The 25,452-nt window shown below is 36.2% G+C and overlaps 1 protein-coding gene across 3 annotated transcripts in view; it reads right to left on the bottom strand.

Annotated features, from left to right (window-relative positions):
• LOC132845613 (lethal(3)malignant brain tumor-like protein 4) overlaps positions 1 to 17,291 on the bottom strand; it is a 64,371-nt gene extending 47,080 nt beyond the window's left edge. Inside the window, exons 1-9 of one of the 3 annotated variants that reach the window (XM_060869722.1) lie at positions 17,201 to 17,291; positions 7,743 to 7,824; positions 6,935 to 7,028; positions 6,792 to 6,846; positions 6,576 to 6,664; positions 2,090 to 2,194; positions 1,791 to 1,926; positions 1,440 to 1,531; positions 619 to 770 (exon numbers count right to left, since the gene is read on the bottom strand). In XM_060869722.1, coding sequence (XP_060725705.1) covers positions 619 to 770; positions 1,440 to 1,531; positions 1,791 to 1,926; positions 2,090 to 2,194; positions 6,576 to 6,664; positions 6,792 to 6,846; positions 6,935 to 7,012 — 707 coding nt within the window. In that variant the 5' untranslated portion in view covers positions 7,013 to 7,028; positions 7,743 to 7,824; positions 17,201 to 17,291. Of the gene's footprint in view, positions 1 to 618; positions 771 to 1,439; positions 1,532 to 1,790; positions 1,927 to 2,089; positions 2,195 to 6,575; positions 6,665 to 6,791; positions 6,847 to 6,934; positions 7,029 to 7,742; positions 7,825 to 17,104 lie in introns of all 3 variants that reach the window. The other 2 variants (XM_060869724.1, XM_060869723.1) reach the window with 2 other exon arrangements.
• Positions 17,292 to 25,452: the final 8,161 nt, after the last annotated feature.

Genomic DNA, 25,452 nt, shown 5'->3' with positions numbered 1-25,452 from the left:
CTCCTGCTGGAAGCAAGTAGTATAACAGAAAAAAGAGAGCATTTCTCCTCTTTTCAACACATTATACCAATCTCTTTTAAACTTTTTTACTTATACAAGTGATTACAGATCACTGTATATGCTTCACCCTAAAGTGCATTTCATTACCCAGTTCAGACAGCCATGTCAAATTCCCGAACACTGGCACATGATTCTCACTGCTCAAGAGGACAACATAAAGACAACTACCATTGATTTTCATCGTATAAAATATTATAACTGACAGCTCCCACTTATCTCTAAAAATGCAGAATAAGAGTTGTTCCATTTGTGTAGGTCAATCAGTATGTTTCACTCAAAACACATTATATATTTTGAATAAATGACAGATGGTTTTTTGTACACATCATGCGTCTACTCCATATATAATTGTGAAATGTGAGCCATGCCACCAGAATTCAATTAGACTGCACCTCAAATCTCTGGTCAAATCTAAATGCTTAATTTTCGGTTTTGCTTCTTTTAATAACCAGTATTAAATCAGAGAGTTCACTGTTTTCAGTTCTGTACAGTATAGACTTTTTATGTCACATTCTCCATGAGTTTTTAGGAGTTTTTCCTCTTACAGTGCCCTCTTACCAGTAATCGTACGTGTCGTCCCAGTTGTCAAAATGAACCAGAAAGCGGTTGTCTATGATGTCGGCCACAGAGGCCACACACACCAGGCAGGGGTTCTTCCTGTCCACTGCCTCCAGTTTCATGCCCACTTCAAATTTCGAGGTGGGGGTAGTCTGTTAAAAGATGTTCATTGTACTGAGACAGCTAACCTCATGATTGTAATTTAAAAAACAAAACCTGAGCAATAAGATGGATTTAAAAAAAATTATAATAAAATAAAAGCTTTTTCCTTTAACATTCTTCTACAGATAATCTACCATGACAAATGTTCACCATTAAAGTTTGACAGCTAACCAGCACTCATTCCATCTCCTAATAATTAAAGTATTAATTTCTTAGTAACACATACATGTTGTTTCCTTTCCCAACTTGTACTTCATAAAAAAATAAATAAAAAAAAAATAGCATACACAGAGGGACTCTGAGAGGATTTTGGTTCCAATTAGATGCCAAGGGCCTAAATGCTGGCAGCATTAAATTCAACTATGATGAAACATGCTACATGTCACCTCCTGGGGAGAAGTAAAATTCCACAATGACTATGCTGTCTGAAAATGTTCATGGGATTCAATAACTGATGTCGAGTGGATTCTGGCTGCACAGATAATTTTTACAACCAGGCGTAAATAAGCTGAGACTATCAGTAAAAATAAAAGCATGACATTTCCATCACGGCTTTTTCAGCCTGTAAGAGGCACTGTTCACTGCTTATAGAGACATTTCCTCCTGCTGCTGTCTATATGTGGGATGTTGTCTGAATCTGCACAAGGCAGTGCACTTACACTGTTTTGGGATTTGAACAGATTCTTTGGTGCAGCCTGAGCATTGCAAGACTCCAAGTACTTTTCCCAGTTAAACTCGTTCATCTTATAACCTAAGAGGCAAAGAGAGTCAGAAAGTGAGAATAAAAGGTCATAAGCAAGACATTAATAATGTAAGGGTTTAACTCTTAAGCACCATTTCTCTTTGACTTTATGCTGCACATCTTTTATAAAACAGACTGGCTAAATAAATCTCCATTCATTAAAACCAAAGATCACAGTTGGACTGCTGACCATCTGCCCAGTAAACACATATTTCAATACAATGTGCTCTATTTATCACCACACATCACCGCCTGTGATGCCCCATACCTTTTGGAGGATGTAGTTTGCGACCTGTGGATTCACACCATCCGGCTGGCCGGATATCCGGGGAGTCAGCGTTCACCCAAAAGTCATAGCACTCCGAGTAACCATCGATGTGCAGACGCAGACGGTAGCCAATCACCTGGAGGACACGTAAATGAAATAACAACCAATGCATTTTAAACGTCCAAATGTCTTAAAGAAATAAATCTTTAAACAGAAAGATTGTTCTACATAAATAAATACAGTGGCATTTTTCACGTCTTAACACTAGCATCATCTGAAGACATGTAATGTATGCTAACCTCAGCCACAGATAGCACACAGAACATGGAAGGATGCAAGGGGTCGATTCCCTCTAGCCTCATTCCCACTTTAAAGCCGTTCCTGCTGTAAGGAAATGACTGGTACTGCAAAAGAAAGAAAGGGAAAAAGTTGTCTCTTTAGGAAGGTATACACTTACTAACTAGCAGGTGTAGTTACACATTATAGCTTATCTTTTTTTCCATGCAAATCTGTGTTTAATCATTTCCCAGCCCTTCTTCACTGGTCGGATTATGACCACAGAACGGCTGTTGTCCTGACATGTTTTAACCAACGATCCACCAGCCTAACTAATATCTGCTCAGAGGTGGTTCTGTGGTGGTTCCTATTAACATGTGGCAGCAAAAGTGAGAAACTGATAGAATCGGATGGAATTTAGTCAGTAAGCACAACTCCATGTTATCATGCAGGAACTAAACAGCATTACAAAGCATTTCATTCACTGATATCATTTCTCTTTTTGTGAATACTGAGAAGGAGCATCCCTGAGCTCAGGTTGCTATGGAAATGACTACTTGCTTGCATTTCTAAGCAGAACAGATGTCTTGTCGAGTCCCTTTGTGGAGAAAGTTGCCATGCTGATGGATGCTGTAGGCATGTTCTATAAGACTGACTGGTATCTAAAGACTTCTGAAGTCATCCAGATGTAGATCTCAAACATATTCTCCCCTAATGATATATATATGATGGACATATAATTCAACTAGTTTTGGCACGTTTCCTGTCACTGAGAAACAAACTGAAAAAATTATTTCAGTTAATTTCTATTTGTATTGCACAGAAATCTGGCTGTAGATCCCTAATGAGCAGGCATGAGTATAAAATGGCCAGAAGAAAACAGCCCGAGGAACATTCAACAAATTCAACAGGAAGATGTCCTTTTCTGGTCAATAGAAATTTAGTAGGATTATGAATCATTACACGTTTTTAGATTGTTTTATAATACATTTGGATTAGAAAGTGTTTAGTGTTTAGAAATTATCGGTATGAAACGTGTTCACTGTATACGGACGTTTTCTTATAGGTCGTAATCACTACATAACCCTTTCTTTATCCCCGACTGTGCTGCAGCAAAACACAGAGCACTTCAATAAAATGATGTTAAACAGAAGTAGTTTGATGGTTTGTTAGCATAATCTGTGTTATTGTTGGACTTGCAAACCACCTCCAAGAAATACTTTAACCCTGAATAAGCATGCGGATTGAATGAAATGTCTTTTACATCCATGCGATTTTTTCCAACAGGAACCCATGATTTATTTTCCACTTTAAGCTACACATATGTTTATTTCTTGTTTATTATGTACAGTGAAATGATCCAAGTGAGCAACACTGAGTGAACTGTGCAGATCTGTAAGCTAGAAGCAGCAACGTCATGCGATTAAGTCAACAGACGACGTTTCAAATTGACTAAATGAACAAATCAATAAATAATACTTATCGTGTTCAGAGCAACATGATATCTTTTTCATAATCCCATTCAGACCAATATAAGAAAGTGCAAAATCTGTCATCAACTGCTTTTCTAATCAATATGATCCCTTACACAAATGCTGCCTTTGGGATTATAATTCTGCATGTCCCAGCTTTCTAGCAGCTGGCATGAGCAGCTCAGGGAAATTTTCAGTGTGTAGAGCTTAGCTCACACCACTTACTCACTGAGCGAATGAACTGCAGAAAGCCCACTTCCATAAAGGCAGTGCTGGAGGCACCAAAGCTCGACTCAACGCATTAATCATAAAAAGAACTATTATGCAGCTGTAATAAGAGTTCAACAGAAAGAGATGCTCAATGGGTAAACAGACCAAAAAGAAGTCTCTGGAGTAAACAGGTTCAATTCAGTGAGCTGCTGCAGTCAGCACATTTTTCCACACCGCCTGTCAGGAATATATATAATTATGCTCCCTACACAAAGCACAAGTAAAAAGTACTCATGTTTAACTTTTTGCTTCAAACTTCACTTTGAACAACAGAATAGTTCACACTGAATTTAAGCAAAAATAAACCGTTGGCAGCACGAAAAGCTTCCAAGTTTGTCTTCATTTTAAACTGAGTCCAGTGGGACGCCTAACAAGTAAGGGCATGGTCACTACATGTGCCAGTTTGTCTCTACAATCCAGCTTTATGTTCAGCAGACATTTAACTGAGAACCAGGACTTGCTCTATTGTAGTGCTGACAAGCTACAGCAATAAGCTATAAATGAGCACACGCATGTCAAACACCATTAAATATATGCAAATAAAAATCAGCTAAATCTACAGTTCCAGTGTTGGATCTGAACTGTCTGTGCAGTTGCAGATGCTCTTGCAGACATTAGTCGGAGTATTTCGGAATACAGAAGTCGGACTAGTTCATCGGTCTCTTCCACAAATAACACAAATTTGGTTACATAGCCTTTTATAAGTTGGTCTTAACAGTATGGCAGACTTGTGAAGATGAAAAAGATGAAAAAGGGTGTCAATAAAATATTATACAGTACAAAATTATAATAACATTTCTGAGTCGCCAGGAAAATTCTGTAATGGTAATTCATGGTCCTGGGTGAGAATTGGACAAAGGTTTGTATGTCTACGGCATACACACGTTCGGATGGGTCATCACACCCCAACTTCAGACTGAAGAAATCTGTAGAGAGGACTGTGTACATGATGAGAGCAAGTCTTAGGGAGATATAGGTTTTTCTTAAGCCATTTGTTGGTTCACTAATATTGGGCCACATTTATCAAGCTGGATGCAAACTGATTTATTTGTAAATCATTTATATGAGTGGTTACACAAAGATATTTTGTGTTCATGAAAATCCTGTAAATTTTGAAAAACATACTAATGCTATTCAGTTTGTGCAAATTTGCACAAAAGACAACCTACTAATGAATTTTTTTTGACAACCTACTAATGACAACCTACTAATGAACTCAAATCACAATGCAAGCACACTCACACTAACCACTATGTCACTGTGTCCTCATCATTATTACTACTACTACATGACATTATAAAATATTTTTATTGGCATAGAAGTGAATCAAAATAACTCCCACTTATCCTGTTAATCATTACCCTTATCATTCATTTCCTCCTCCCAGCTTTCTGTGCACTTTTTCATAGACATTAACGTCACAGCATGCAAATGAGCCACGTTAGGAATGTGCTGTGCTCTTTACCGGAGCTCAGCATACGCACGCGTCTCATCTGACTCATTTTGATATTTGTATCAAAAGCCGGTTTTAATACATGATGATAACAGGTTAGTAGATAAGCAGTCAGTTTTGTTTATATGTATTATTTAGAGAAATTTCCCCACTGTGGGACAAATAAAGGTACATCTTATTTGTTCATTTTTTTAACTAGAATGCAACTGGTATTTGCGTCGGTTTTTTAAGCAATCAGATGTGCTGCTGTATTTTCACTAGCTAGCTAGAATGAGCGAGCGAGGTTAAGACTAAATGTGCAGGCTTGGGGAAAACTCTTAAATTCACTGCATGCAAAGTGATATTTTATACAGCAGCGTAGTTGTGATTACTGACGGACTTGTCAAAATCAAAAGGTTTTGCTCTTTTACATATTCAGTATCTGTGAAAGTCACGAATGTGGTAAACCTTTTCACAGTTTGTAACAGCAGCAGAAGGTTGTGTATATCCTCAGAGTCAAGAATACACGGACTGCATCCCAAATCCCACACGACCGTACTACACAGTCTGAAAATCGTTGCAGTCATTAGGATTTAGGCTGCTACTACTTAGTTTGCAGTATGTCTTTTGGAACATTATATCTGAACATCTATTATTTCTCACTCACAGCCATGACAATAAAAATCTTCACAGTAAAGGATGCAGTACACGGATATGAAATAGTAGTATTTATCTACCGATGAGGGTGAGATTCAAAAGATTTGCTTAAACCAAAATGAAAGGCTTTTGCATTAATAAACCTACCTTTTATTATATACACACACAATCAATATATATATATCACAATGACATTCTTCTTATTCCAATATCAGAAATTTGATCTAATCTGCCACATATATTGTGAGTCTGTGTGCATTAGAAGTGTCCCAGTACATTCATACTGTACATAAAGTGTGAATAAAGTAGCCTAATGCCCATCTCTGGACACAGGCCTATTACAAGTACACTGCCTTATTATTATTAAAAGGAAAGCAAACGTCCACAAACCACACTATTTAAAAGGATAAGGCTAGCTGTCATTCATGACAAGAGAAAAGATATACTGTGTGCATTTTCTCTCATTTCAGCAATTTCTCTCTGAATAAAGAGAAAAAGCACGCAGAATAAGAGGCTCACAGCTCCCACTGTTGACTGCTGTTTTTTTTTGTTGTTCCATACAAAACCTAAGGCCACCTAAATAAGCACCTAGATTTAAATCAGCTGTGTCAGGATAACGGTATTAAAAAAAAACCCAGTGAGAATTTAAACAATAAACGCATATAGATTCATCCTTACCTCAGTAAAGAGTCCCGGAGGCGCTGCGATGGATCCTTCTTCTTCCAAGTACTGATCCCATGACCAGGGCCTCTTCTTACTGTTAACTGCTCCGATTCAAAACACAGTTGTAAAAAAAATATAAAAATCACCCTGTATAAAATGTCTTAAAGTTTTATGTTTAAATTGAGTGGACTACAAACACCTTCTCTAAAGAGATCATTAAAGTAGCTTTACCAACAGAAGTGGGCGGTTTATTTTTCATCTTTGTCGCGTCGTCTTTCGGACGTTCCTACGAAAGAAAGCGAGGATGCTTTTTAGATGACAGTAAAACAGTCAGCATTGCTCAGACATAGGGTAGGTTGTTAGTCAGTACTCACTCTGAGACAGTATTCCTCTGACACGCTTCTAGGATTCAAACTCTGTTTCCTTTTCTTTCTGTCCTCTCCCTGCATCATTAGAGAATGATAGACTCTGGAATGAAATGCAAACAATAGCAGACTAGCAAAGTAAGCAGTGATTCATATCGCTGCTCAAAAATAAGCACTTTTGCCATTGTGATACGAACCGAAATTATAGATTTGAACAACAAATGCTTAAGGATATTGTTTATTTAGAGTTATATTTATAGTCTCTAGTCTGTAGGCATTGTGAAGAAAAGTGCTAGAAATACAGCATCATGTAAATACAGCATTCTGACAGATCTGTATTAAAAGCAGAAGAGCTTCTAACTGAACGTTATGAAACTAAATAAAATATCAGTCAGCTGGACCAGGGAATACTGTTGAATTTGGCTTACTCGTCTTAGCAAAAAGCACCACTTTTGTTTATCATGTGCAGATGCGGTCTCGAGATGATTAATGTCCAAAATGCTAGTTTTCATGCTTGTACAAGTTAAGAACATAAAATTTAGAATTTAGAGGTCTCCAATAAAAAAAAAAAAGATAAATAAATAAATAAGTTTCCTTCTGCTCACATAGAAAAGAAAATACAAAAGGTTATTGTTTTTTTTTAATCACTAAAAAAAAATGTAATAAAAGAAAGAGACCACACTTGTTCGAAACAGGCATTATACATATTGTATAATATTTACATTGCCAAAAAGACCTAAGAAGCTTTAGTGGTCACAGCAGGTATGGCACTGATCAACACCTTTACATGACACACAGAATCGGTGTTTGCACTCACCTAATCCACCCTATCAGGGAACCGGCGCTCTGACTCCCATTCCAATCACATTCTACGTCCTGATGCTGAATCGCTCCAAAACCTTCCATTAAAAGCAAACAAAAAACAAAACAAAACACGACAAAATTCTTAAATCATTCGAAACACTGAGACCTTCAGCAAAATCCTATAAGAACATGCGTTTAACCTGACTGTTAAATCTAATGCAGTAATTTGCACACTGCTGCTGTGAGCCTGGATCTATCTTAAGAGAGAGGTGGATCATTAGACCTACAGCACTCAATTAATGCAGTTAAAAAAAAGGATGTCCAAACCCGCAGGGTGTACTTTCCCCTGGGTTTCACGATCATAATTAGTCAGTGAATATACCGCACAAAGACATTAAATGACTCGGTGTTGTAACAGAATTTTTACATTACATTACAAACTAACATGCTTACGATTTCTTCATGTAGCTCTAGGACAATTAGCTGATATAAACTTGGCTGACATTAAGGCAACGTGGGCTGACTGGCATTGGCACAGATTATGCCAATAAAGTTCCCCAGTTAAGTGTTATGGGAAGATAGGACGGATAGCACAGGAAAAAATAAAAATTAAATAAAACTGACACTGGCTAATTTTTTGCTGGAATGTTTACAAAGTTGTTCAAACTGATTTTATGTGGAAAAGCTGTTTGCTTCAAATTTCTCCAGTTTGAAGAATAGAATAAACATGGACACAGGGTAACAATTACATTTGAGTTGGATCAGAAGTAAGAGGGTGTGTGTGGGGGTGAAAGAGAGAGAGGGAGAGGATGAGAGAGAAACAGAGAAACACTGTGAAAGAACAACAACAACAACAACATGGCTTATAACAAAACCCGTCACCGTGCAATGCTCCTCAACATGTAAGAAATGTCATATACCAGTTTTTCCCACACAACAAAACCCATGTCCCAGAAAGCAATTTCCAAGCCAAGTCCAAGTGCAGTCACAGTTTTCAATCCCTCGGGTGTCCTCTTCACCTAGGACCCCGGTTAATCAAGTTTAATATTCTACTCACAGCCACGCTCCTGCCTTGAGGACCGTGTCTGAGAAACACAGCCAAACACTGTAGACTATACCTCTCAATGGATGCAGCCTTACAGCTCACATACTGCTCACTGCTGTTCATTTCTGTATGAAGTCTAACGGACTGGTGACGTGATGATTTCATGTGTCGCATGTTAGATTTTTTTAGAACATAAGCTAATTCATCAAATGGTTTGGACAAGAATTGTTCAGCAGGAAAACAGTACGGAGACACTAACAAGATGCAACACCCACTAGCAGAACACTGCATGTACTGTAACTGTCACTTATTGTCAGGAACAAGAAAGGGCTTTTCCTCCTTGAAATCCTGGAGAAACAGAATCCTGAGTTATATCATTTAAAGATTTACACTGCTCATACTTTCCATGGTTAACAATTAACCTTGTGAATTCACAATCTGATGTTGCACACGGTTTAAGATGCTTACTTGCATATTTTAAACAACTAGGACTGGATAAAAAAAAAAATAGCATGTGACCGGTTTTAATAACCGATTTTCTCTTGTCTTGTTCTGAAGCATGTAGCTGTAGCGTTCTTGCACTGCATCGTTTCACACTGTCCATGTTTGTGCTTTCAGAGAAGGATTTCAGAACCTCAAATAAACACTAACAATAACCCTGCTTCTAAATTACAAGTGTGAAACCTTCATCTACCCGAAGATTAGAAGTCAGGGTTAAGCGCAGTGTGAACAGCCCTCAAGTTCACCGGCATTATAGTTTATTTAACTTTACCATCACCCAAAACACTTCACTATCATAAATCACAATTTCATTATAACTTCCAAGAATCGATGCTACGGTCCTAATCATCACATTAAGTGTAAACAAAATAATGAGAAAGATGGAGCTTCCCATTCTTGTTATTTTCTGCTTGTTACAAAATGCTGGGTTGTTTATTTAGATTCTGAACAAACCGACCAAACAAACAAAAGACGGGCTTTTGCTGATATGTTTCTTACATTGTAATTAAGAGAGGGAAGGAAATGCTAAATCCTCAGCTACAGAGGTGTCAGAATCCAATAATGAAATGCTAAAACCCACAAAATTCCCCATGGTGATCATTTTAAAGCTGTCCTACGTCTGATTATGTATGGGTTGTGTCTGGAGCTTATGAGAAAACTGGGCTGCTGTTTTAGCCATCAGTTATTACATTATGAAGTTGTATTATTCCAGGAGACACTTGTTTAAATTCAGCCTCAGAAGAAGTAGCACTGAAAGGAAAAGAAAAAACTAATCATTAGACTGCATCTGGTTTGACAGTCCTGATCATGCTGCGTTCTTTTCCAAACTAGATCATCTGTCAATCATCGATCGTTTGTCAAACAAGAGATTATCAGGACGTTTAAAGCTTACTCACTTAATTGATATGTGGCTCAAATTCCTACAAATATTGCACACATCAGGTTCTAAGGTTGAAACACACAGGAGGCCCAGCAAAAATAAACTCCCACTTTATCTTTAACTGACAGTTCAAACAACACATAAGGGCCATTAGGGGAATATTTCAGACATGTCTGTGTAATAGACATTACTTGTACACGCACAAGTGTGAATCTCCCAGTTATCGTAATTCTATTGCTGATAGCTTTGTGCGTTGCTCTTACAGGATGGAAAAGAAAGGAAAAAAGAAAAGAAAAAGTAAAAAAAATGTAGCCTGTTTAAGAAGCTGCTGCTGTATTTATTTTTTTTACAATTAAGTCTTGGTTGTAAATGGAAGATACAAATTTAGGCTCATAAATCTGGTCTGCATTGAGCCAAAGAGATCGACCGCATGTAGGGAATGATTCTTGCTAGTCAAAGGATGTTGGCAAATCCTAAATTAGAACAAGAAGCCACATGGAAGCAGATGAAAAATCCTCTCAGTCATATTACTGACATAATAGAGCATGTGCATGCATGTCTGTGACAGAGCCTAACCAAGTTTAATAGAGGAAAACCATTTAACAAATTACAAGCTTCAATTCAGAAATACTAAACCAGTCAGTCAAACGGTCATTGTTGTTTGCTGTTTAATGGATACACACCCAACATCTAAAAGTCCTGAGAGAACAAGCACCTTGCAACAGAGCACCTTTTACACTGCTGTCCACTTATGATGAGCTTCAGTGCAGTGCTGCTGTGATTGTACAGAAATGTCTGTACGTTGCATCAGCAACAAGCCGGGGGGGATGATGGGAAGGATTTTTATGCAGCTAACAGAGAGCATGGTGAATACAGTGAGGAACAAACATCTCAAAAGCCTAGAAAAGATTAAGGCAAGACCCTACAGGTGAATGGAGACATTTTTAAAAACAATAAATGACACAATAAATCTTTGGTAGTTGATGGATGAGATTCCTTTGAGTATTTTATATTGTAACCTTTGGCTATACATTTATGTACACAAACAAGGCTTTGTCTGAAAATAAAAAAAAACTACAATGTGTTTTGAAGTTAGAAAAAAAAATGTAGATTTTAATGTGAAAAAACTTAAAAGTTTGTTTAAATAAGACCGTATAAAAATAATGTCACAGGCAATCTAAAATAAATATATATATTTCTTTTTTCCTTCTGTCTAAGAATTGTCTAATATCCTAATAATAATAAGAAGAATTATTTTTTTTTTTACAGATTTTTGCATAATTATAATTATGGATAGAAATAAACTCTAAATAAATAAATCAAACAGGTCTGCCATTGACTATGTTTTTATAGATGCATGAGGTAATTGGGCATGAGGTAATTAGGAAATAGATGTATATAAGAACAGAGATAAAAATAAAGATTGCTGATATAAAATATCTGTTGAGTTTGATATTACCTCAGTTTAAAAGCTACAGATCTGAAAAAAGTGTATATAACAAAGAAAATCCACAAAAGAGAAACAGAGACTGGGCAAGGCAAGAACAGGCAGAGTTGGAAGAGCAAGAGGGCGAGAGAGAGAGAGAGAGAGAGAGAGAGAGAGAGAGAGAGAGAGAGAGAGAGATGAAGCAGACAAAATGGCAACTTGATCAGAGCAGTAGAGGAAAAATAAAAAAGATATAGAACAAGTGTACGTGTAGAATATCTCATAGACTCGTATCAATGACGCATCAATCAATGACATTTCGTCTGTTTGGTGTAATACAATACCAAATTTGACCATCTATCATCGAGCACTTTTATAGACTAGAGCACCATTTACTATACAGTCATGAAATAACAGGGATGACTTCTTCCTAGCATATTACTCAGAATGACGAGGAGAAAAACAACAGACGCACAGTGGACAAAAACAGAGCTGAAACCACACCCTGAATACCAGCAACTAGCAACACACAGCAAGTAAAGATTAAAAATATCCTTAAAAACACACACAATGCTCAATCAGGCTGAAACTCTCTGCTGAATTCCATAAACATAATGACCAGGAAATGATGGCTAAACTATTAAAAAGCAGGTTTATTACGGTGTGCTTCTTTCTACAGTTGCTTTAACACTTACATTTTAATATCACATCGTCCTTGCCTTCCTGTCCTGTGTGTAAATAATGACCACAAACCAGATCTCTATCAGCTGGAAAGTTATCAACAATATTATATTCATTAAAGAGAATCGTCAGAGGAAATGAACACACGCCGTTATTCGACTCACATCTCAACTGCTAGGAAAAACATTCAAAGCAGGAACTCTATTCACTGCTGATATTCTAGCATCTAAAATGATTTTCTCCACTTCGTGCCTTCCTCCAATTGAAGTCTAAAACAATGGACATGAAAAGGTCAGACTTAATCCTTTTATTATCTATTATGCTAACAAATCTGATCCTGAATCACTCCGTCCCGCTCAATGAAATGGCAAGAGCTGATGAAAACATAACACTGTAATGAATACGCTGCAGGATATACACAGAAACGCAGCAAAGGACATAGGTTTGTTAGGAAATACATTCATACAAAAAATAAATAAATAAAATAAAAAGAAAGTCTTGTAAGAAATAACGACTGTAAAAATTCAATTTATTCCTGACCTTAATACAAAGGCACAGGTTAATTCTGCAAATAAAGGATTGAATTAAATTCCAAATTTAAATAGAACAATTTTAATTTAAAGGAATTTCACAGAAACATCATGACCCACTGCTGTGTTGTTGCACGAGTGAATGTCTTAAAATTGGCTTAAAACTACAGGCCACAATCCAACAAAATGGTTTTTACAGTTGTTTTCCAAGAACTGATAGAGTAGAATTGTACTTGTAGTAGTATTGTTGTGGATTGTAATGACTTGCACCTAGTGAACACACTGTAAAAAATGTCTGTAAATTTAACAGTAAAATACCGTATAAATGCTACAGGATAAAACCATATTTCACAAAACTTGCAAAAAACTGTAATTAGTTTTACAGAGTAAGACCTTAAATTTAACAGTTAAAAACATATGAAAATATGGTTTATTGCAGTAAAATTAATATACTGTATTAACAATATTCTGTAAAAATGTCCGTAGTTTTAACGGTGAAAAACTGTAAAGTAGCAACAGTAAAAAACTGTAAACTATAAAATATGAAATTACCGTTGAATTAACAGTTAAATACTGTTAATGTAAATACAAGAAAATATGATAAACCTCAGTTAAGTCCCTTAAAATAACAGTAAAATACCCAAAAATGAATAAGCTATTTAGCTAATTACTGTTTGCCTCAGATGCATACTGCCAGAGAAATTTTTGCAAAAACAACAATTTGTGTACCTCTATGAAAATAAAATATTAGAAACTTGACAATACATGACTGTTTGGTTCTCTCCCATATATTTAATAAGCATATATTTAATAAGCATTTTGCGTTTTAAAGCCATTGGCTAATGGTGTTTGACTTGTCCAATCACAGCAGTCATGACGTTGCATTTTGAGATTTTCAACTGGCGGCGTTTCTCTGAAACAGAAATATGGAGCAACGTGCAAACCGTGACAACCTTCTGACATTATAATTTTCCTCACGAAGTCTGTCAGGTAAGCACAACTCATTCTCAAACTCATTCTGTAAAGTTTCATTTCAGCTACAGCTTTTGTGAGGTAAAAAGTGTTTTCTTATCTTTAGCGTCATATCTCACATGAAGTGAACTTGTTGGCTGTATTGATGGTAAAGTTGTATCTTTTTTAATATACAGCCATTCATTCAAGTCATTACATTGTTTTCATTCATCATATTGTTGACTTTTTTATTATGAAAAATCATAAAATATAAACAAAAAGACATTTCCCCAAAATAAGTGTTGTAGTATAACTATCAGGATATCAGTGATGTGTGATCTGAATTTGAAATCAAATTAAATGTGCATGCTTAAAAAAACAAAAATCAATTAACATTTTAAGTTTTTTTACAGAATAGTTTGTTGAATATAATTTCTTTAGCATTTAAATAAAAAAAATAACTTAAAAATCCTCATTGAAATGAAACTATAAATAGAAAAAAAAAAAAAGAAAAAAAAAAGGTACTTTTGGTTCGGAATCTTTTTTTTTTTTTTTTTTAAATTCGGGTGTTTAATGCTATATCTACCCTATTAAGTGTATTTATTAGGAACTGCCATGTAGATCAAAAGAACACAAACTGACATTATATAAATCATAAAACCTGCGACTCAGGGAAATCACACTGGACTGAAGCTTAAGCTTTCTTCTGAGATGCAAAGTATCAGAGAATACAAAGCCCATGAGCGGACCATGCAATTTATCCAAAAAAATCAATTAATTATTCAATTAATTAATTACTGCTTAATGTTGCCCAACTTCTTGTTTCAACCTGTAGCATATTACATTAAGCAAATATAAATAATACATTTCTGACAGAGTGTAAAATCCCATCCTCAACACACAATTCTTCAGTATGTTTTGAGACACAGGTCAGAGTTACATGCTGTAGTCTTATCTTCAAGCAACACAGCACACAGGAAAACAGCTCACATGCAAAGTCACAATCACTTTTCACACTTAAACGTTTTGCTCCAAAATTATTTTTTTTTAAATCTAGCCTTCTCCTTTTCACTCAAAATATAATATTTTGGTACATAAAAGTAAATTATGCACAATATTGTGTCACACTTCAAGGTGTTTTTTCCAACATCAGACAATAACTAATAGCAAAGCTAAATAACCAACCTCATACTAAGCAATAAATTCACATTCACCTTTAACTTGAACTAAGGCTTTAAACAGGAAGTACTAGAGGGGCGGCCACAAAGTTGGAAACGACTCTCAACTTCCCGACACCAAAGTGAAAATAAACGCCCGATAATCAGCCCAAATCTTACGGCATTATGTCGTTCAACATAATCGACCAGTCTACACTTGTACAAAATCCAAAGTAAGTCATACTAAGAGGGAAACTCCAAAAACAAACTAACAAAAAAACCAAGTCTTGGTAATCAAGGGAAATCTGAAGAGCCAATCATGACAAACAGGATCAACACAACATAATGTAGCACAACATAAAATCCTATTAATTATTACTTTGCAACTTAAATCAGATTTCTCCTTATTGTCTTCTGAAACCATCAGATCTTCTTGTTCAGCTCAGAAACATACCCTTGTCGATTATATCACAACCGATTGACCGTCTATCTTACACTGGTCAACAGAAATCACCCTCTGTAACAGTTAAGGCAAGAAAAAAATTAATCTTTTTTTCTGGTCAGCCATTTCATTCACATTTTCAGACTTATATTTATGGAGCAGACTCAATTGCAGCAATAAAATATTAAAACTGTTCAGTTTTCCTTCAATAAATGACCATCGAATGATCTGAATCTTAGAAGGTGGTTTAAGCTCCGGCCACTTCATACAATCACATCAGATGTTAATGAAAAGCTTGTTTCCTGATATCCACCTCAAGCTGTATCTAGATATAATAAATCCTCCTAAATCACACGAGTTAAAATTTTAACACGTTTTTTTTCTATAGTCAGAAACATTTTCTTTTTCTACAACACTTTCATTCCTGAAATTGTATTTCATATCAATTCATTATTACCCTGATTTAAATGGATATTACACATGCTTTCCACAGAACTGAATATTTAAATATATTGTTGATTTTACACCGAAAAACAAAGATGCAATCATTTTATAGCGCGTGGTGTTTTCCTGATTAAACAAGAACACAATTGTATTCCTTCATACTGTTGTGAAATATATATATATATTTTTTTTTACAGTAAATTAAATATTTAATACAATATCGATCAGAAAAACAAAACAGGTTTTTGGTTTTAATAACTATAAAATGTATGGATAATTACAAAAAACACAAATTCAGGAAAGAATCTTGATCAGACATCAAATAGCAAAGATTTCCTGTGAGATCTGGTGTTTTTAATAGTAATTAAAACACCTATATTCTAATGTGGGATGTTTATTGTTATTCCTATTGTTATACAGAGGCTGTAATGTGTTATTCCTCACATCAGTGTGTCTGTATTAAACTCTTTCAGTCTGAGATGTAGGCCATGATGTACAGAATCAACCCTACAGCCACATGTCTACACCCTACAGCCCTGTCTATATGATCTAGACGTTAAACAACAGAATCCTCACACTTTAGTCAACACGAATGTAAGAAACTGTTTATTTATTTTCCTCCAAAACAACGTCGCCATTAAAAGTTCCAACTCGCAAACAAACAACGTTTGTTATATCATATTTATGACAAACAACGAAACTCTCCACCCACCAGGAAAACGTCCAGAAATGAAAGAAATAAACCAAACAACAACAACAACAAAAATAAACACCCCATAAAAGCATTTCCACTTCAGTAAAAGATAAAAGTCTTTTCACGCAGGAGGAAGCAACAACATCCAGGAAGAGTTGTAAGTGTAGCAAAGTGAATGGCTACGTGGTTATAAATATGAAAAGGAAAACATTTCCGAGAAGAAGGGAGGGAAAAAAATAGAAAAAAAAATGAGTTTCACTTAGCCATAGAGCTAACTATGGATACAGAATGTAGAAGTGTGTATGAAGTGGGTTAAATTTGTGCTGTCAGTGTGTGCGCTCAGGTCTCTGGGCATCTCGTTGTGTTTCATTAGCTCGCTTTAAACAGGAGAGAAAACAGGGCAGATTAGCGAGCACAGCCATCTCTCTCTCTATCTATCTCTCTCTCTCTCTCAACGCATTTAAATACGATAGGGGAAAACACACACACACACACACACACACACACACACACACACACACACACACACACACATATATGTGTGTGTGTGTGTGTGTGTGTATATATATATAAATATATATATATACACACACAAGCGAGTTCACATTCGAGCGTCTTTCGTACCCAAAAGGCGACGTCCTCCCCAAGTGTGAGGCTCGTTATCGCTATAAAACTAAACACATTAGCTCGGGGTTGTATGAAATTATTTTAATTCCTTACCCCACACGCCAGTCGGTATATGCGCGTCAACGCTGACAGTCAAAACAGGGCTCTCCTTATGCGCGCACTGCGCATGCCCGGACACAGCCCTCTACTGGCACTTGGACTAAATATCATCCTGAGACTTCAATTTATTAGATCTGAAAAGAACAGGTGTGGGGTTTAATCAGGATGTTGTTTGTTTGTGTATTACATGTAAGCTTAATTGTGTACAAGGTGGTATAATCAAGCATAAATATTTTTGTACCTTTTACAGTATGAACTGAAGTTAATATATATATATTAACTTCCATTTAGAGGGATGTACTGTTACTATTAGCTTGACAGTTAAAGACCTGGGTGTTATATTAGACAGTAACTTGTCTTTTGAAAATCACATCGCCCATACCACAAAAACAGCCTTCTTCCACCTTAGAAATATTGCCAAGGTGAGAAACATCCTGTCTGTCTCTGATGCTGAGAAGATAGTTCATGCATTCATGACCTCTAGACTGGACTATTGTAATGCATTACTAGGTGGTTGTCCTGCATCTTTAATAAATAGGCTACAGTTAGTCCAAAATGCAGCTGCCAGAGTTCTCACTAGGACAAGAAAGTATGACCATATAACCCCAATTTTATCATCTCTACACTGGCTACCTGTTAAGTTTAGAATTGATTACAAACTGCTGCTACTTACATGCAAGGCTCTTAAAGGTTTAGCTCCAACGTATCTAACTAGTCTCCTAACACGTTACAATCCTTCACGCTCTCTGAGATCACAAAACTCAGGACTTCTGGTAGTTTCCAGAATATCTAAGTCCACTAAAGGTGGTAGAGCGTTTTCTTATTTAGCTCCCAAACTCTGGAATAGTCTTCCTGATAGTGTTCAGGGCTCAGACACACTTTTCCCAGTTCAAAAGCAGATTAAAAACTCATCTCTTTAGTCAGGCGTACACATAACACATCCTATAATCTTGTACACTATTACATTAGACTTGCACATTTTTATAAACAGCAGATATGTTAATCCCTCTCCACTGCTTCTCTCTTTCTACCCATCCCGAGGCATCCAGACATTGTACCAGCTCCGATCCGCCTTCCGTGCGATGAAGATCTCGGGCCTCCACTGAGATGAGGCAGACTCTGTGAGAATCCTGAGACATCTACAGATCTATCAGCTCCAGTTGGACTCTGTGATACTAAGAGGAGATCTGAACCCCATGTGATCCTTACACCAATACAGCATTTGTTTGACTTTATATTTGTAATCACACCCTCTAGTGTCACCCATATGAGGTCTGGTTCCTCTCAAGGCTTCTTCCTTACCAATTTAAGGGAGTTTTTTCTTGCCACTGCTGCCTGAGTCACCTCAGACTTGCTCATTGGTGATAAATACATACACATACATATATACATACATACATACATACATACAAACCTACATACTGTACATACTGTGAACTATATATATCTTGAATTTTTATTATATTAATTCTTTATACTTCTCCTTATGTTTAACTTCTGCTCTATGTTTATGTTCTGTAAAGCTGCTTTGAGACAATGTCCATTGTAAAAAGCGCTATACAAATAAACTTGAATTGAATTGAAATATATATATATTTAGGCAGTAGTATCTCAATGGTTAGCACACTACAATTCTGATCAGAAGGTGGTGAGTTCAGATCCCAGCACTGTTAAGCTGCCATCGCTGAGCCCTTGAGAAAGACTATTAACCCTCAAGCACACAGATGTATAAAATGAGATACCTTTAAGTCACATATGTAATATGTAATATAGAGACTCCGCCTGGTCGGAGTCTCACTCATCACATGGTGTGCACTCTGTTGGGGATTGATCTGCATGATCAGCCAGTGACTCATGGAGACTGGAGACTGTCACGCCTTCTTTGAACCGCTGTTGCGTCAGTCAGCTTTATGGTCTGGTCTTCATCAGCGATCGTTTGAAGACTTTGGCAGGAAGGAATTAGTGTTGGGTTTGTGGTGAACTCGGAAATTGCACTGACCCATTAGTTCCTCAGGAGCTCTTGGTTGATTAATTCCACGCAATTACAAATTGTTGTTGAAAGGATATTATTTACATTTACATTATTTACTGTAGAGTGTCATCCAAATGATGAGGTTCACTTCTGAGCCTGGTTCCTCTCAAGGTTTCTTCCTCATATCATCTCAGGGAGTTTTTCCTTGCCACAGTCACCTCCAGCTTGCTCAGGGATAGATTTTAAAGATAAATAGTAACTTAATTTTAAATTTTATCCTGTTTCTATACTGCTTTGAGAGAATGTGATTTGTTAAAAGTGCCATACAAATAAGTTGAATTGAACTGAATTTATATATGTAAATATTTCCAGTTGAAATTTACACATAAAAAGTACAAAAAGTTATACATGTAAGTACTAAGTCATCAAAAGTTTAAAAAAAATAAGTTTACTTTGAGAAGATAATAAGCAAGCCAGAAGTGACAACTTTCAGAGAGTAGACAAGGAAGAAAGTCGGTCTCTTTTGTGTGACTCCGTATAGTGGGGTGATAAATAATTTCTATTCCACAGCTGTATTCTGTAAGGTCAAATAGTAGTATGAGGTGAGTCCAAAGGATTCTGTGAGGTATACAGCAGCAGATCCTCGCTAAGTCTACAGTGTCCAGGTACGTTTATCCACTGAAAAAAGGGTGAGAATTGGGCATAAGCTGTTTTTTCATATCCACATGCAGCACTCTTTTAGGTATCCTTGTGTGACCATCTGCAACATAATGTATTACATATACATTAATATTTAAAATCCATGTGCTATATTTATCTCTAATACCCAATTTTTAAAGCTTGCCAGCTGTATTTCTCTGGTAACACATGGCAGTTAAAGTACAAAGCACTACTAATGCATGCAAATACACATAATCTCTATTTAGCTTCTATGTCAAAAATGCAAATATTTTTTATGCTTAATAAAAACACACTAAAATCTTAATATGGACATATAAATAGCAAATGGCTATTTCATGTAGCCGTATCAAATGAGTGTATGACATTCAGAAAATTATTTATTTATTTAGATTTTATTTTCCCAGTTTATGTAATATGTGCATCGAGCTGTGCATCGAGTATGTAGATAGCTTATATACAGCTTCTGAGCCATAATACAAAAGGCATGTATCAGCTGACCTCACAATCAGATTAGGTAAGACAGATTTAATTTTTGAATAGAGAAATGCAGAGAAGAGCTCAGGTTCCACCGCCTGTAAGGCAATTAAGTAGAAACACTAGCACTATTCTATTAGGCTTTAACCCAGTACGTTGTACTGAGATCTTAAAAATGATGAAGATTGTCTTTACAAGGAAGATCACTCTAGACACCTTGTCCCAACTTTAGGAAAGATGCTTCTTAAATAAGGATCTTATAAATATCCTTAAAACGTACTTATAGCCATGCTCGTTCAATTCCTACAGAATTAAAGAACAGCTAAATTAGGAGATTTAATCATGGTGGATGACTTGTCATAGGTGAAGGCACAGGATAGAATTGTGCAACAATGTGAAATCCTAGTAAAGGAAAACTGTGCAGTACTTAGTAGCACAGTAGGTTTAATTCCAATATACCATGCAAGCAAGAATGTCAGTGAATATACAAACAATATTTCACCATCTCTCTGGAAGAAGCTGTGAAATTAGGCTATACTGTTTGACAGCGGCACACACCTAAAATAAATTCTGAAATGTTCTTTCTGTAGGGATTCTCTACATTTAGCAGAACTGTTTTAACCCTTATCTACTCTGGATTAAAATGTAGGGATAATTTATAAATTCTAGTACTGTAGATTACAGTTCTAATACAGATAAATAAAAAAATAAAGAAAACAAAGATTATAATAGAATTGCATGAGTCAAAGAGTACTTTGTCATGTATGTTACTCTGCAATCAGTCACAGGAACAGTGGTCTATTACAGAAAAACACAACAGCAAAACCACACAAATAAATACATAATAATAATAATAATAATAATAATAATAATAATAATAATAATAATAATAATAATGGTTTTAATTTAATTTAATTTAATTTAATTTAATTTAATTTAATTTTTAACAGTAAAGTGAGAGAACAACAAGAACAAAATCAGTTAGCTAACAATAAAAACAAAACCACAACAGCACTTCTGGGTAAAAAAAAACACATATCAGTAAAAAAAAAAAAAACAACAACACTAATGTCAAAATCTCCAGAACAAATTTGGAAACACATCAGTAAATGAAAACCCATAACAAAAAAGACAGAAAAACAAAACAGTAAAACAACAACAACAAAACACAACAGCAATTACAAAAAAAAGCTGCAAGTATTAAAAAGAAACACAACAGCAAATATTTTTCTATTGACAAAATCGATGTTGACAAAACAGGACAAAAAAAATCACCTGTAGGAGAGTGTTCATTGTTCAGTTACTAATATGATTGCCATGCAAAGTTGACAGCATAATTTAAATATCATCATATTTACATTGCCTGCATTTGACAAATGCCCTTGTCAGCAACCAAAGCGACTTTATCTCATTTTATACAACTGAGCAACTGAGGGTTAAGGGCTTCGCTCAGGGGCCCAGCAGTGGTAGCTTGGTGGACCTGGGATTTGTAATCACTCCCTTCTGATCAGTATTCCAATGCCTTCACCATTAAGCTACCACACCCCCATATCAAGGCCTTGGATCTGATTATCTGTCATTTTTTTATTGCTTTTGCCTTTTCTTATTTGTTGTAGTGCATTTTATTTTTCCATTTTGGTTTTTTGCTCTTACTGTTTTTCTACTTAGGGACCACTGAACATAATAGATCATACCTAACACATGAGTTCATTTTCTAAGGAGGTTGGAGAACCTTCACATCAACGCAGTGATGAAGTAAAATTAGACAACATCTGAATAATAATAATAACTAGAACGTACATTTCCTGAAGAAAATGTGAATGTTGCTTGCATGTGGCAAATCCCAGAGGCTAGTCGAGACGAGCATGTGACATCATCTGAATACTCTTGAGGAAGTTTTCCTCATTGTGCTGAGTGTTTTGATATGTCACATGTCCATGTTGTGCTAATTTTTTATTTTCACATGACATCATGTGACATCACGTGACGTCATCAAAATACATGTGAGGAAGTTCCCCTCATTGTTCTGAGTGTTTTGATATGTCACATGTCCATGTTGTAAAAAGTTTTTTGATTTTGCATATTTTGGGGGCGGTGCTGCGGCACAACCGGAAGGCCAGTCGGTACACCAAGTTAAAACTTTGTTTAAATTATCACCCTAAAGGACCTGGCCGAGTTTGGTGTAGATAGTTCGAAAGCTTGCCGAGTTATAAACCTCCAAATTTTATAATGGGAGTCTATGGGAAAAAAGGCCAATTTGAGACCCGGTACCAGAAGTACCGGTACTCGGATCACTTATAAAAGTCATAGCACACCTCTCCTCAATGAGCCGTTCGATTTGACACGTCATTCATGGGTCTAGGACAAAAGCTGCGGGACAAGTTATGCGCCGAATTTTTGTCCGGCACAACAGTAATAATGTTGCTTTGCAAGCACCAATAATAGTCACAGTTGCAATATTCTGTTTTGCCCACTAATGGTTCACTCACAGGTTTCAATATGGCTTCATTTTCAAGCTCTATTTTTCAAGTAATATATACTTTTTCTATTAGATGGACTTTTGCATCATTTTGAATCCCCAATTCTTTTCTATCAGCTGTCTTCAATCTCCTCTCACATCTGTACTCTCTCTGCTGAAAGATCGATTCCCTTTGTGTATGTCAAGCTGGAATCACCACAGGATGGCATTAAAGGATTACAGTAATAAATGATTTTAGCTTTTTCCACTTAACCATTATGCACGTTATTAATTCAAATCATCACAGGAGCAGGGTTTTATATAAATCAGAATTTGAAAGGGCAGCTACTGAATCAAAATCAGAATAAAATATAGGGTTTTATTCTCCATGTAAAAGGTGTGCAATGCTTTTCTTTTTGTACATTCCAGAAAAAAACAACAAAGTAAATAAATGAAAGACACTATGGCCAAATGTTTGCCAATACCTGAAAAGAACACCTATATATTAGCTTTTCCTATACTGTTGCCACAAAGTTTGAAGCACACAATTGTCTAATGTACTTCAGTGCTGTAGCTTTAAAATCACCCATTCATAAGGGGCCCAAACCTGTTAAAGCATGACAATCCCCTTGTGCATAATACCCATGAGCTCCATAAAGACATGGTTTGCCAAGGTTGGTGTAGAAGAACCCAAGTAGCTACTGCTTCACTACCACAGATTGACAAAAAATATAACACTGCTGTTTGCCATTCTTCTACACTTTTTCCATAAATAATGATTAAGATCACAAGGGACACACACTCCTCCACTCCTCCACACATTGCTTCCCGCACCTGAAGGGAGAACCCACTCTTTTCTGTGAGAGGACCACAGGCTCTGTCTGCTCTGTTTGCTGACAGTGAAGAGGCTGGGATTTGAATTGTCATTTTATTACAATTCAAATTCCAGTCTCTTCATTGTCAGCAAAGAAATGCTCATGCATGCATCTGAGGTCCACATTGATTGATGCCAAGAGAATAACATCACCTGCAAATCACGTCGCATTAGCCACCCAGATACCATACCATATTCCTGCAGTACATGCTACAGAAATTCCAAGGGACATGAGCATTCTCCAATAACATCACACATATAGACTGGATTAGCACACTCCCATGACCTCTCAAATGTGTGAAGAGTAAAGAGCTGGTCCACAGTTCCACAGGCTAGGTAGAATATCAATATTCCTAAATATCAAACAGAATCTGCTCTCCAGAACTTGGGCATAAACTTGTCCAAAGATGCCCAGAAATGTTATTCCCCAGTAACTGGAGCACATCCTCTGGTTCCTTTTTCTAACCATACAATGCAAACCTTGTTCAGACCTTCAACATCTCTGTCTGAAAAACATGACCTCAGGTGTGATGATACGATACAATCATACAATTGATCAATGACTTTAGCAACCTTGTATTTAATATTAATAATATGTTGCTTGCACAGACATGTAATGAAAATTTCACCCCTCAGATTCAAATCCAAGAGACTCTGTTTTCTCCTTTCAATATGAACACTGAAGTCCTCCAGGAGCAATGTGGAATGGCTCCAATGTGGCTCCACAATCTCCAAGAAAGCTGAATACCCTTAACTGCAGACACGATACTAAGAGTTTTACTTCTTGAGACTGGTGACTAGCCCCACACCCATCCTATCCTTTTTTATGCAGAAAATGAAGAAAATAAAAAAGATCACACCATCAAGAATTTTGCTACAAAGCTCTTTCTGAGTATGGGTTTAATTCCAGTCCCTGAACGCAAGGTGATATTCCATGCTCCCAAAACCATTCTTTTTGCAATGCCCAGTAATTTATTATCACATACCTACCCCCTATCTGGTGGTGAGTCCATCTCCATATTGGCATTTTAATTTAATATGTGAATCTGTGAAAATGAACACCAAGCCTGGCTCCAGGTGGGGAGCCTGGTAACCCTAATCTGGGCAGGATACATTTAGTACATTTAGAATACTTTCATAACATTATTGGCGGTTTTGGCTGACTGCTTTGATCAAATCTGTCCATCAACGGTGGCTCTACTAGGAGAAATACACCTCTAGTGACATTATCATAAGATTCACAGAAGAGCACAAGCCCCATTATCTTTGAAATCGTGAAATCATCTATTAAACATATTAAACATCTATTAAACGTATTAAATAACAACCGATTCATAAAAACATAATTATGAAGAAAACGATCACTACTACTACTACTACTACTACTAATAATAATAATAATAATAATAATAATAATATTATTGTTTATAATTTTTATTGGTATTATTATTATTATTATTATTATTATTATTATTATTATTATTAGCAGTAGTAGTAAAGTAATAGTAGAAGTAATTGTAGTAGCAATAGTAGCAAAAGCAGTATCTAATATATACTGTAAATATATATGTAAACTCAACAGGAGAGAAAAACAAACAGCCTTTAAATGGCCAACCATTTAGAAATAAAAAGAAAAAGACCTCAATAAAATCCAAACACAGAATACTGTGAATACACACAATACTAAAACATTAGAGGCGAATGAGCTTCAGTCACACATAGGACTCACATGGTGGCGCTCTTAGCCACACTGCAGTCAAATCAGACCTATTTCTGGTCAAGGAGAT

The sequence above is a fragment of the Tachysurus vachellii genome, chromosome 5 (genome assembly GCF_030014155.1).
Source record: "Tachysurus vachellii isolate PV-2020 chromosome 5, HZAU_Pvac_v1, whole genome shotgun sequence".
NCBI classification, from domain to species: domain Eukaryota; kingdom Metazoa; phylum Chordata; class Actinopteri; order Siluriformes; family Bagridae; genus Tachysurus; species Tachysurus vachellii.
This window is presented reverse-complemented; position numbering and strand designations above follow the sequence as displayed.